Genomic DNA, 14,435 nt, shown 5'->3' with positions numbered 1-14,435 from the left:
AATATATATTTATATTTGTCTAATATCACAACTGAGAAGTATCTTGAAGCTATTGCTTTATTTATATTTTTGTTATTGTATTTTTTTTAACTGTGTGGTAATAACTTTTCTCGTATTCATTCGAATCCGGTGGATAGGAACCGGTTCTCATCCACACGAAAAAACTATGTCTAGCATCGTATTATATCCAGCTTTCTACGAATATAGAAATGTACAATTATGAGATTAAAACTAGTTTTTTTAGCCCCGAGGTGACGAAGTCACCGGCTAAAAGCGGAAAGCCGTTTATAATACGATGCGAGAAATAACTATTAGAATATGAAGAAATATTTTTGAATTGTATTTGATAAATACCGAATTTATTCAAAAAGTCTAATTTTGTGGTGTACATTGCACACATATAACTATTAAAGGGGTAGTTGCACGAAATGCATTTAAACTCAAATTTAGTGAACTACATATTTTTTCCTGTTCAATGGTTTAAACTACATTTAAAGCACATATTTTAAAGAATTTTAATTTTCTACCATTGCATGTAGTTTAAAAAATAGCAAGGATTAGAAATCGCATTCTTGTGATATATGCAATTTTTATAGGTAACATTTATTTATTTTCACAAAATCAGCATGGTGACTAATTTAGAGTCGTCTAAATATTTGTCATTTATTGTAATATAAAATTATACATGTTTTGTGGTATACTTGTAACTTATTCTTAAAATCAGTTTTCTGAAATACACTTCATGCAACTATGCCTTGTGCTTTAATAAACAAGACGCTTTTAAACATTTAAACATTATTGGTAGTGATGCTTAATATATTATAGCAAAAATATTTTTTTGAATAGCTAGAACTAGAATGGCAACTATTGATAGTCTGTTACATTAGATATATATTTTATGTTAATTTGGCAAACTTTTCTTATTCTATGGAGTAAATATGCATATATTATTGAATTTTTTTTGTTGCTTATTAAATCTAAATATAGCTTTTAGCTAGACATGCATAACCAACCAACAAGTAAAATAATTCGAAATACAATTTTGGGAAAACAACTTAAAAATTTCTCTATAAATACACCGCAAATATAGTGTTTTCGTTTTCGTGTTTTATGTTAGTAAAAGTTTTTTTCTTGAATTTTATACCTTATTGTTAATTTCCTATGAAGAACTTCTTTCCCAAATTGCTCCAATTAATTCTGCTCGTTGGCTAAGCTACATCTGAAGTACTTTACTGTGTCAAGATATTTTATAAAAATATCTTTTTAGATAATTAATATTTGATTTAAATCCTATTTTATATGAGGAAAGAACATCTATAATTTTTTTTATAGCTAAGCAGCATACAATAATATTTGTTTTTTTTAATAAAGTTTCCTATTAGAGGCAAGTCGAGTGCTGGTCAAACAAAATAAAGCTGTGGTTTAGTGCAGTTTAATCACCAGTTAGAGAAATCACAAGCATGGACAGGGGGCACATTTAAGGTTTCAAATATAATGACAATGACTAGTTGAGTCCAAGGGCTTCTTTGTAGCTGGCAATAGCTTTCTGCAAGCTGAGACAGAATCCCTTGGAGGCTGGCAACAATGGGAAGTCTGGTAACTGCAACCTGCAAAAATATTTGTAAAAATTAGTATGAAATATTTTATTGAATCAATAGGAGGCATTTGAATTTCAATTCATCTTAGTAATAATGTAAATGGTAGCTATCCGCTTGCCGTCAAAAGTGTTGGGAGAGAATGCCTTGGCTTTCCACAGATATATTGTGCAACCAAAAGGTTGACCGACTGTTGGAAGTTACTTAACCTTATATTCCTAGGTGATAAAGCTTCACACTCAAGCAAAATTGAAAAGTATCTCGACCAATATAGAATATTTTTTTAAAAGTATCAAATGCTATGCAAAAGTCTAACTGACTAATACAAGGAATTTTTAATGAAATCAATTCTTAACCTGATATCCAATTCTGTTTTACTTTGAGCGAATGCGTAGTCCAAAGAAACTTTAATCCACCTTTCTAATCTGAATAAATAAAAAAACTCCAATTAATCTCAGGGATAATAATGGATAAGACAATGGACGATATATTGATATACTCACCCATTAATGATTAACAATATTACCCATTCAATACAATTTTTGATTGAAATGTTTGGACAAAACTTAAATTCAATGTAAGTATCCACCTAAGTTATGAGCCAAAGAATAATAAAACACCGGTTTAATAAAACTATTAATATCAGAGAGTAATAAAATGAGTGAAATTGAGAAAAAGGAAAAGATATGCATCCTTATAATAAAGTAACAGGATGTTTGTGTGTCTGTGTGTTTGTACCGAAGGATCTCGCTAACCGCTGAACCGATCGGGTTCTCCTTAACAGGGTAGATTCTCATATGTCCCGGGAAGGTTTATAACTATTTTGGGGGAGGGTACCACCACCCTCCCTAGAGAAATTAAATTTTTTTAAAATTTCTCAATTTTAGAAAGAGAGTTCAACGAAAAACAAACATCAAACGTAATTTTTTTTTACTTTTTCTTTTAAAATCTAAAATAAGAAATTGAATTATTAAATTCGACTCTCTCCTCCTCAAGTGCCCCTAGAGGCCTCTAGGGGCGTAGCCGCTAGTACATATATAAATATATAACTGACTTTTTGGTATAAAAATAGCTTCGCTACTAATAATATATACAAGGATGCAAAGATTCGTACCTCTCAATCATGCAAGGAGCATGGGTATCACAGTACGTCTTAATCTGTTCAGCAAACAGGCTAGGCGGGTTCATCACCAGTCGCGTCATGCTCTGCACCAGCTTCAACACCGCCATTTCGTTGTAGTTGCGCGAGTTCTCGGCACCCTCGCGAGTCCCGCGCTGTCGGTCATAACCGGCTTCGTTGTAGTAAGGTTCACGAACCAATATCAGGCCTTAATGGTTACAATTTAGCTAAATAAGTTTTATTTGAAAAAAAAATACAATATAATAGCAAATTAATGAGTGGCACTCTCACAATGAAAAAGAACACAGAGTCTATGCAGATTTTTTTTATAATAAAAATATTATTCAATAGACTTGTACCAAATATAAATACACAAATAACAAGGATGACAACATCCATAAAAACGAAGCACTAAAACGGTAGGACAAACGGACTTTAACACTTGTATAATGTCAGAACTGAATAATCAGAATATAAATGTATAAGAATCGAAGCAAAGTTGTAAGTAAAATTGTTGAAAAACTGCTTGATACAGAATAATGTTTATGGACATACTTACAACTTTAGGGCTTGATTATAGAGTTGCTTCGCTTATAAAAATGTACTTTGTTGTTCCAGGAATCAGTATACCAAAAATCAGATCAATCAGATTATTATATCACATAAAAATTAGTTTTTAAAAAGTAAAAAAATCAACATGTTTAAAATGGACGTACGGACATTATGGTAATGATTACAGAGTTGCTACGCTTTCTAAATCGTACCTAAATACTACAGAAATCACCATGCAAAGTTTGAAATCAATAGGAAAATTCTAACATGCCTAAATTAACGAAAAAAGCTATCCGTTACGGACGGACGTACGGACGGATGGACCGACCATAATTATTGTAGAAAAGTTTCGCTTTTAATACTCTGTAATTTATGATCAAATCAAATTATGAGGAGTATACAATTGTTTGTTTTAATAGGTAGCTTTTTTGTTTCACTTTAGAAAAGGTAGTACTTATGAACAAGATTAACTTAACATTATACTTTGATGGATGACAAATGAAAATTAAAATAAATAGTTACCTTGTATTGAAACAAGCAGCTGTAGCAAATTGGAATCTGGCGTCCAAGTTTCTGTTCCCTTGCCATTCCAAGTTCCTAACAAACTCACACACACCTTTAAGAGAATATTGTCAACTTTTTATTAGCTTCAGGTTTAAGAAAGGGGGGGGGGGGGCGAAAGTGACACTTTTTGAAACCAAAACTAAGAGTCAACAAAGGAACTCAACTAAAAAAAGGGTTACAGGTCTGAGATTTTGCATGGCAGTTGCTTTATAGGGGTACAATATGGAACTGTGAAGAAACGGCGGCGCAACCGCCGAAAACCGCCGTTTCCCGCCGTAATTTTTGTTGCCTTTTCTCGGCGGTTTTCGGCGGTTGCGCCGCCGTTTCTTCACAGTTCCATATTGTACCCCTATACAGCAACTGCCATGCAAAATGTCAGACCTGTAACTCTTTTTTTAGTTGAGTTCCTTTGACTTTTAGTTTTGGTTTCAAAAAGTGTCACTTTCGCCCCCCCCCTTAGATAATTTTCTTAAAAAATGCAGTCTGACATAAACAAGAATCATTTTAGAAATTAATTGTAAAGGCTAAAAGCGGCTGAAGGCCTGCATAAAGCAGTCCGACAGCCATTGTTGTTATGTACTTTAGGTTGCTTAAACATTATGGGAATGTTGACAAGAAAAGTCAGGGGTCTAGCTTTAATAGCAGCTTAGTACATCCCATTTCCTCTGGGGCTGACGAACGGTAAAGAAGAATTGTAGAGTAGCTTTACTTCTATAAGGTAGGACTTACAGTAAAGTTTTTGGAGATCATTGCATTGTTTTAGAGGTCATAAGACCGTACAAATGAGAAGAAAGCATTTCTATTGGTAGAAAAAAAAAGCTATACCAATGCATTTTTTTCTAAAGAGATATAATGAATATTTAAAAAGGTTGACAACCCTGCCTTGCCATCTTCATACAGATTAGGATTCAGCTTGTCTGAACAGTAGGAAATGTAGTTACATGTTGGTGGTACTAGAATTTACAACAGACGTTTATATTTTCTATCTTATAGTTATTTAAGTACTAGTAAATTAATCAAAAATAATCTGTTACATACTGTAACCTACTTACTAAAGCTACAAAATCGTGGATTTGGTATATTTTAAGTTAAGTTGACTAACAAACAATTTATATTTTCTTCACCTAATCTGTGATCTTGAAATATATTTCTCAAAATAAAAATACAATTGGTCTGCCTGAAGGATATTCTGGTCCCAGCTGGAAATCAAAGAAGAAAAGACCATCCTCGTAGGGTGTGTTCTTTGGTCCTTCAATCATGGCACTAAATAAATCCATCCTATCCTCAAAACCTCGCATTGTGATGCCAGAGGGTAAACTGGACCTAAACAGGATGTCACATTAATTTAAAAATTACAAGGACAATTTTGACTTTACAACACCAACAAGGTAACAGTATTTTGGATTTAAAATACCAGTAAACGGCAGGGATCTAAAGGGATAAGACAATGAATGAAAAATTAAAGCACATAATATTCCCCTTTGGTTATAAACAAAATTACCCATTCTGTATAAGTATTAAAATTAAAGTTTGAAAAGTTTTGACACTGATTGTTATAAAAGTTTTTGAGCAAAAGATTTTTGAGATGTGTTTATAAAGCCTTGGCTACCAGTGTAATTTACAGTACACTGTCTCCTCTCTTCCTATAATCCCGATTCCTTGCAATTTTTGGATGTGCTTAATCTTATGGGAGTCCCTTTAACATACCTTTTGAGTAGCTGCGCTTATATTATAGAGGATAAGCAACATTTTCCCTGGCGGGAATAATATCATTAATCACCTTAAAAGTTCGATTTCTTTTTTGATGCTTTTGACGAACGGCTTCATATTTCTTGGCTGGAAGATTGTGAGCTTGAACTTGTGCCCGTCAGGGACAGAATCAACTGTCTGGAAGCTGCCTGGAGTTAGAGGAACTATGGAGGAGAAACTTGTGTCACCCGCTTCACCTAAAAAAAGATTGATTTAATTTTTCAGTCCATTTCTTTTAAACCTTCACACTCCAAAATTGGTATTTTCAAGTTGCATTTGACTTTAAATGAAGACAAATTTTCAAATAACTTTAAACTTTTAAATAACTTCAAAAAAAAAAGTAGTAAAATTTTTATGACCAAATGTTAAAAATTTCAATAACTAATGAACTGATTAAGCTCTCCTTTTAAGGCAGGCTTTACATAGGTTCCATGATGGTTTTAGACTATTTCATTTATAGATTTAAGCCATTAGGTGGTTTTAGGACATTTCTCTGCTCCCTTCATACCCTTATAAATACAAAACCATATTAATATATGCTGGTGGCATAGCAGCTAGTATCAATATAAAACAATTCTATTCAACTTCTAAAACAAGGATAACAATATCCATATAACAAGCTTACAAGTTTTGAATAAAATAAACATTTTACTTTATTATTTGAATCTTAAAACCAACTGATAAACAAGCAAGATACAGTCAATTTATTTGTGATATTCGTTATAAGTAGGTACTTCAAAATAAACATAACATACCCATCGGAGACAATAAAGACTTAGATTCTAGGACAGGTGTATCACAGGGGATAAAGTTCAACATCTCAAGTTCACTGTCAACATTATCCAAAGCATTCTCGCACATCTCAAATCTTTTTGTAAAGTCCTGCAGAAAATTTGTTTCAGTCTTAAACTTTTCTCAAATGTATTAAAAAAAATACTGTTGGACAAACAAACATTAGCACTCATAGTGTCAGCAATCAGCACTTATAGGGACAGAATTTTATTCATAATAATAATGATAAGTAAAGACTATAAGTAACATATTTTAAACAGCTTCATTTTCAAAAATATTTTAACCAGACTAAAATAAATTCCTTTAGAGTTTGATCTCCATATTTGTGTCTAGCAACATCGTGCGCAAGCTCCAGAGCACTTTTCAACATTGATCTCAGTTCATCACACCTGTTCCGAGGCTGTTTAGGCTCATTATTTGATTTACTGTTATTCAATCCTTCGTTGGTTTTGGAAAGGTTTAGTGTTAAGGCTGTTGGTTTTACAGGCGGGCTTTCTGTAAAAGAATCAACCCCGCTGTCTTTGTCTGGTGTGGAATGGTTAGGTTGGTCGGCAGCAGGGCCTCCGGGGGATTGTGATACTCTTGTGTCTTGTGTTACTGGAGGTGGGCTGGTTGGACCATCTCCGTGAGAAAATAGTCTAAAAAGATGAATGTTACAAAAAAATAAGGATGAGAAATTATAAGAAATTGCGAAGTAAAAAACATAGCAAACCATTTTCCTATTGGCAAAGATAAAAAAGCATTAGAGCATAACCCATTTTTTTTCAGGAGAATCTTCACAAGATTTTCAGAGGCCTATCCTACATAACAACCATAACAACGTAGTAAATCTGCTTTTTCACAAAGCGTTATGATGTAATAAATGAGTGATGGAACCATTCACCTACACAAAATTTCCGTATGCACAGAAAGGGCTAATAACATCCCTCCTCCCCCCCCCCCCCAAAAAAATAACTATACCTGCTAACATGACTTTGAACAGCTCTTTCAACACTAGAGATCTTTTCTTCCTCTCTGAGTCTACCAACAAGCTCATTCAACAGACCATCATCAAAGAATTGTGTTCCCATCAAAGCATCAAGATTAGTCATTTGTGTATGCAGAGCTAGTAGATTTTTAACACAGCACGTAGCGCCAGGTTGTCCACTGCAGGGTTGCTGTAGCAAATCTGCCTGAACTTTGTCAAATCCCAGCAAGATTTGTTGACGCGTTGACTCTTCAGCATCATTAACATCACTGCCTTCCTTGTCACTGTCATCATTCTCGCAGTCACCAACTTCATACTCGACCTCAGTATCCCAGCTGTCATCACTGCTGGTGCCTCCCTCCTCATGGTTGTGTACATCATCATTATCATCATCCTGCTCCTCGTCATCAGCCCATAACTCTCCATCATCACTGTCATACTCACCAACCTACATATTAGCTGTATCAAAATTCATATCATGTATTTCCAAATTTAAAAACAATAGGTATTAACAGGGAATTTTTCTGTTATTGATAAGTAAAATTACACATTGTTTGCATTACAATAGAAAGGGAGACATTTTTAGTGCGGATTTTCCGTAAGTGTGTGTGTTTTAACTTTTAAAACTTTAAAACAGGATAAGAACTCTAAAATTTGACATGGCAATTGCTCAAATATGGTACCTACTACTATATGGAACTGTAAAGAAACCGCGGCAAATCCGCCGCTGCCGGCTGTGTTCTACTCCTGTTTTAAAATCTTATAACACAAAACTTTACGGAAAATCCGCACAAAAATTTTCTTCTTTATCAAATCCGGGAAAAAGGAATAGCCAACAAGCAAAATTATTCTAAAAAAATATATATATTTTTTTATGGGGGGGGGGGGGAGGCGTTAGATGAAAAGGTTGCCAACCAATACCAGCTGGAATTCACGTATAGGTTTTGTGTTTTTCCCCCCGAAATGATCTGTTGTTGGTATAAGCTGAGTTGCATAAAAAAACATGGTTACCTTTTTTGCAAAAGGAATAAAATAATCAAAATCACTAAATCAAATTAGTCAATAAAAGAATAAAAATAATACCTTATAAATATCTTGAGGATAACACAGTCCGGTTGTTTTGGTATTATAATCTTCTTTTTCATCCGCCCACCAAACTTGCACTTGGCCATCTAATATTTATGAGAATAAGATCTAAGGAATAGCTGTTAAAATGTCTAAAATTAATTGCCCCCCTCCCCCCCCCCCTTCACTTACAATCTTTAAATAAAAGTAACAGGATCTGTCTCTCTTTGTACTTAAGGATCTCGCTAAACACTGAACCCATATGGTTCTCCAATACAGTGTTGCTTCTCATAGGCCATGGGAAGGTTTATAGCTCTTTTGGGGGAGGTTCACACAAACCTCCCAAGAGTAATCTCCAAAAATATCAAAAAATCTATCTAATGTCAGCTAGGCGGCGTCACTGTTTTACTTACTGGTATTCCTTTCCTACAAGGGAGTCGAAACCTTTTCTATTTAAAACTATGTACTCTAGGGGCGTAGACACTAGTTAAATATACAGCAAAAGGGCAGAATCTATAGCACAAAGTCTGGGCGGAGTATTTCTTAATTTAAACATTATAAAAAGTAACCTAAAATAAAATTTTTAAAGCGAAATTAATTCCAATATAAAAACCTTTCTACCTGTATTGATATCTAAAACTTGACCCGCGCCTAATCCACAATTTTCACCCGTTCCTGCGGCAACCCTAATAACAATGGCACCAGGTCTAAACTTGAAATCCGGATGCTCTTTCAGATCATAAACACTGCTCTCAGAGGCCTCAATGAAAATAGGTTCCGGTCTGCTTCCCTCTGTGTAGGTTCGGTACCATTTCACCAGGCAACATCGTCCAGCATAGTCAACACTCTAAATTCATAAAAAAATAATTTATGGATTACAGGCAAATAAATTAACCTAAATTATGAATATAATTACACAAGGAGTTAACTTGAGTTACCATCTAAATGAAATCCCTTAAGACATAATTACTAAAAACAAACTCAGGAACAAAACATTGGACGATAAAATAATGCCGTACCCAATGATGATAGACAAAATTATCCCATCCATAGATTAAAATTATTAGTAGTAAGGATTGAAAGCCGAAGTTTAATTAAAAAAAACAAGGTTGACAACATCCATAAAAGTGAAGGACAAACGGAAATTAACACTTGTATAGTGTCAGAACTGAATAATCATAATATAAATGTATAAGAGTTAAAGCAAAATTGTAAGTAAATTTGTTGAAAAACTGCTTGATTCAGGATAATGTTTATGGACATACTTACATGTTTAGAACTTGATTATAGAGTTGCTTCGCTTATTACATTATACTTTGTTGTCCCAGGAATCAATATACCAAAAATCAGATCAATCGGATGATTAGATCACATAAAAAATTTTTGTTAAAAAAGTAAGAAAATCAACAGGTTTAAGATGGACGTACGGACATTTTGGTGATGATTATAGAGTTGCTACGCTTTCTAAATCGTACCTAACTATTAAAGGAATCACCATTCAAAATTTGAAATCGATAGGGCAATTCTAACATGCCTAAATTAACGAAAAAAGCTATCCGTTACGGACGGACGTACGGACGGACCGACCCTAATTATAGAAAATCTTCGCTTTTAATAAAGATAAAATAAAAGAACCCAAACCTTTAAGCCATTGAACTTGTTTTTAAAAATTTTGGTACCACTATGATAAAGTCTCTGAACAAACCTGAATAACGCCATAGTTATGAGGATGGAATCCCTCCTTTGACTCAATAACAAAGTCCCCAGGGAAGAATTCATGGTCATCAAGATGTTGAACAGGATATAATTCACTGGAGCTCAGTCCTGACTCCACCCGTCCGTCCTGCCACATCACTTCAACCTAAAAAAACAGATGATTATTCCAATAAGAGGTTTTAAATTGAGGAAATAATATGAATAAAATAAAGAGTTCTGAAAATATTTTTTCATTTTCCCAGGGGTGTATATAAATTCTGCAAAGTTGACCCTGCTAAAGGAGGGGGGGGAGGGGGATAAAAAACACGTGGTTGGGGGAAAAATGTAAAAAATAATACAACTAGGTAAAAACATTCTTTTTTTTCCATTTTTCTACCCTCCATGGTGAAAAAAAAGTAAAAGAATAACTATGTGGGAGAGGGAATAACATGAATAAAATAAAGAGTTATGAAAATATTTTTCCATTTTTCACCTTCCCTGCTGAAAACTAGGAGGGTAAAAATAAAATAAAAAATTTTGCAGCAGGAGGAAAATTGGAACCCATGCTACTATATCTTCTATCTAACAGTTTTCAAATTATCATACTACGATTTTTAATGAATTACTGTAAAAGAGTTATGTTAAATTGCATGATGTTACCAAATAGATAATAAATTTTAATGACATACTTATTTACTCGAGACTTTTTGTTCAATCTCCATAATAAATAACCTACTTTATTTTGTAATCAAAATATTTTAAGTAACAAAGTTAAATACGGTTCTGAAACCGTGAAATATCCATTTATGCAATTAACCAAGAACAAGTAAAAGCAAAGTTTACCTCTGACTGTGTTGATAAAGTTTCAGTGACAACTCTCATTCCAGGCTGGGCCATCAAACAAAATTGTGAGGCAGGATCCTTCTGTCCACCTCGGCTCATTTTCAGCTTCTTTTTCCCTCTCAGTACCTTAAAAAAATGTCAAATTTATCTTCTTATAAAGGGATAGTTGCATGAAGTGCACTTCAGAAAAATGATTGCAAGCATAAGTTACAAGAATACCATCTAACATGTAATTTTGTATTACAATAAAGCCATATAAGTTACATATATCAAAAGAATATGATTTTCAACTCTAGATATTTTTAAAACTACATGGTAGAAAATTGAAATTCTTTCAAATATATGCCCTATAGTCTAGATGTAGTTTAAACAATTGAACAGGAGAAAATACGTAGTTCACTAAATTCAAGTTTAAATGCATTTCGTGCAACTACCCCTTTGATTTTTTTAAAGGATAGAAAATAATATATTATTCAACATTTCAGGTTTCCTTTTGACTACAATTTTAGTTTCGTAGCTACTCTATACATAAAGCGTCCCGTGACAAATTGGGTTAACAAAAATTAAATTTTCTCAGATGCTACAAAAGATAGAGGTCTTCCTACCTTTGTGCTAACTCCTTTTCTTCCTTTACTTCTTTTAGAGGAGTCTCCGCCACTACCAGAATCCATCTGTCTATCACTGCAGTTACTCTCCGTGTCCTTGTCCTGAATAAGAAAATATTTATATATTGATTGATTTTAGATTAAGTAACACAATTATTGCTAAGGTGATGGTTTCTAGTCTAGTCCAAAACCACGACTTACGACGATTAGGCCAAAAAATGAGAGCAACTCTTGGCACTTAAACGAATTGACGAAACTAAATATCCTGGACAGTTAGGACTTACAGGTAAAGGTTATTAATAGACCATAAAGACTAAGAGTCTTGTAGCTTGAATGTACAAAATGGCATTACTGACAAAGTTTCAAAGTCACTCTGTGGGTCATATGGTGGTATTTAAAAAATACTACGTAATGGACAAACAGCTGCTTTTCCAGACAAGATAAAATACCTCCTCACAGTCTTCATATTCTGAGCTATTATCCTCAACAGTCTCAGTGGCCTCTTTCTTATCACCATCAACGCCTTTCTCTTCATTTGCGTCTCTTTTGGCTGCTGGGTCACTTTTTGATTTTGATGTGATGTCTAAAAAAATACAAAATAAAATAAATAGGTACATATACAAATATTCCGTACAAACTACAAACTAACAGATAATTTATCAAATCTATTATTGACATATCCTCTCCTAGTATTTCTGATATTATTATATAAAAAAAAACTTACGAGATTTTTTTGAAAGCTGTTCTAGTTGGATTTTCTTCCATTCGCTCTTTGTCAATAAGGAATCAGTTTCCTAATCATAAATAAATGCATAAATATAGTACAAAAAAAAGATAAGTTTTTACTAGCGAAACTATTTTAATACCAAAAATTTTTTTTAAAGCTTTAAAATGTGCTAAATATCATGAAAAAATATTGAAAATTAAAATGACCAGTAAGTTTTTATTCATTACCTAAGTATTTCGTTCCGTCTGTCCGTCCATTATACAAAGGCGAACTTACCTTAATTCTGTAGAAGTTTCTATCTCCCATTTGTACTGTGATTGGCTCGAATACATTGAGCATGCGCACTCGCTCTATTTCTGGCGGGAAAACTTGCTTTGGTGGCTGCTTACTGTCACTTTCCTGTTACAAAATCAATTCATTATCAAACAACATTCTAACAACAATCTCACATTGAGTGACAATTTATCGTAAGAAAAACATCGAAAAATAGAGCAGCAACAAAAAAAATATAATACTTATTTCTTTCATAACTTCGGCACCTCGGGGCTAAAAAAAACTAGTTTTAATCTTATAATTGTACATTTCTATATTCGTAGAAAGCTGGATTTAATACGATGCTAGACATAGTTTTTTCGTATGGATGAGAACCGGTTCCTATCCACCGGATTCGAATAAATACGAGAAAAACTTTTTGTCGTCCAAAAAGGGAGACATTTTTTTCGTAATAATCCCTAAAGTTGGGTACAAGCTTCCAGTCAAATGCTCTTATAAGGTCAAAACATAGTTGTATAATTAAACGAATAATTAAGAACAATTTGACCTAATAAGCGCATTTGACTGGATCCTTTCACTTAACTTTACAGAAAATCCCGAAAAAAATGCAATTCCTATCTTAATTTTTGTGTTATTTGCTACAAATAAACATTGATAAATTGTGTGTAAAAAGAACGTACGGACTTGACCTAAATATAGAGTAAATGTGATACTGACAACTTACTTGTGGTTTAACAGAGCCAAAGTTTGCTCTACACAACCAGTTGACAGTCAAGTAGAGAACCTCGATATTTTCTACGGTCATTTTGTACGCCTTTGTTGGCTTCTTTTCTCTGATTTGTTTCAAGTCTTCAGTGCACTCCAGCCATTCACCACTCTCAATATAGGATACTAAAAACAAGAAATTCATTAAAAAAACGTCATGATATTAAAAAATTATTGAAAATGAGATCATGGAGGGAGAGATGGGACATTGGGCTCTATAGTACACTTGTCCCCCAAAGTTTATAAATCCATTTTCTTATTCGTTGGCTGAACAACTTAAAGGACTTTAATTGAATTTGTTTTTTTTTAATTTGGTGTCCAAACGTTTCAACCCCCAATTGTAATCAATAGAAGTGTATCATCATTGGGAATGTACTTACATTTCTATATTGGGCAACGTATTATTCCTTTAGATCCCTGTTTATTCTCTGTAAAATGTTCTCTCTTGTAGATGTTTTATGAAGGATGTAAAGTTGTAAACTGCTCGGGTTGCAAGTTTTATTCCTTTCTCAAGAAATAAAAGATCCAAACCTTTATTATGCTTACTTCCGAAGGGTGGACTCATGACGACCACATCAACCTTATCCCTGACAACACTGTCTATGTCGACAACACTCGTGTTAACAAGATCCACATTGTCAATGTCGAACTCCTTTAGGTTCTGTTGACATATGTCGAGAGCGTCCGAGTCAATGTCGACACCCAAAACGGATCCGGCACCCAACATAACACAACCTATAGCTAGCACCCCAGTGATGAGAAATCAGTTCCACATAAATGATTTCTTCTTATTACAGATGGCGAGTCCTGGTACGAGTTCTGCCTTATCGAGAGCCCACATTATATTATTGTAATTAATTATAATATGCTATTAAATATATGATCATGTCAATTATCCTTGCCTATGAAAATATATGACTTAACAATTGATCTTTGTTATCATTGCAGATATTCATTGTTCATAATAGTTAAGGCTTTGAAGTTTGATTTGTACAATCTATTTTCAGTATAGCGATTAAAATGAGAGTGTACTGCTACCGTACGTGTGTGTGTAGACCGGCCACGTGTCACTAGGTACTATTACTAAAGTTACCTGTTTTATTAACCCTAGGCCAATTTTATC

At 33.7% G+C, this 14,435-nt stretch overlaps 1 protein-coding gene across 1 annotated transcript in view; it reads right to left on the bottom strand.

Moving 5' to 3' along the window:
* Window positions 1-1,098: 1,098 nt before the first annotated feature.
* Window positions 1,099-14,435, bottom strand: part of LOC145325187 ((E3-independent) E2 ubiquitin-conjugating enzyme UBE2O-like) — a 20,918-nt gene continuing 7,581 nt past the window's right edge. The window contains exons 7-25 of the mRNA XM_080168061.1: window positions 13,272-13,438; window positions 12,551-12,673; window positions 12,272-12,341; window positions 11,997-12,130; window positions 11,548-11,649; window positions 10,943-11,068; window positions 10,110-10,265; window positions 9,026-9,251; window positions 8,423-8,511; window positions 7,333-7,787; window positions 6,676-7,010; window positions 6,336-6,464; window positions 5,612-5,777; window positions 5,009-5,154; window positions 4,714-4,784; window positions 3,790-3,883; window positions 2,710-2,923; window positions 1,952-2,020; window positions 1,099-1,607 (exon numbers count right to left, since the gene is read on the bottom strand). Coding sequence (XP_080024187.1) covers window positions 1,505-1,607; window positions 1,952-2,020; window positions 2,710-2,923; window positions 3,790-3,883; window positions 4,714-4,784; window positions 5,009-5,154; window positions 5,612-5,777; window positions 6,336-6,464; window positions 6,676-7,010; window positions 7,333-7,787; window positions 8,423-8,511; window positions 9,026-9,251; window positions 10,110-10,265; window positions 10,943-11,068; window positions 11,548-11,649; window positions 11,997-12,130; window positions 12,272-12,341; window positions 12,551-12,673; window positions 13,272-13,438 — 2,975 coding nt within the window. The 3' untranslated portion in view covers window positions 1,099-1,504. The remainder of the gene's footprint in view (window positions 1,608-1,951; window positions 2,021-2,709; window positions 2,924-3,789; window positions 3,884-4,713; window positions 4,785-5,008; window positions 5,155-5,611; window positions 5,778-6,335; window positions 6,465-6,675; window positions 7,011-7,332; window positions 7,788-8,422; window positions 8,512-9,025; window positions 9,252-10,109; window positions 10,266-10,942; window positions 11,069-11,547; window positions 11,650-11,996; window positions 12,131-12,271; window positions 12,342-12,550; window positions 12,674-13,271; window positions 13,439-14,435) is intronic.

The sequence above is a fragment of the Acartia tonsa genome, chromosome 1, assembly GCF_053477335.1.
Source record: "Acartia tonsa isolate MP-2025a chromosome 1, ASM5347733v1, whole genome shotgun sequence".
NCBI classification, from domain to species: Eukaryota; Metazoa; Arthropoda; class Copepoda; order Calanoida; family Acartiidae; genus Acartia; species Acartia tonsa.
This window is presented reverse-complemented; position numbering and strand designations above follow the sequence as displayed.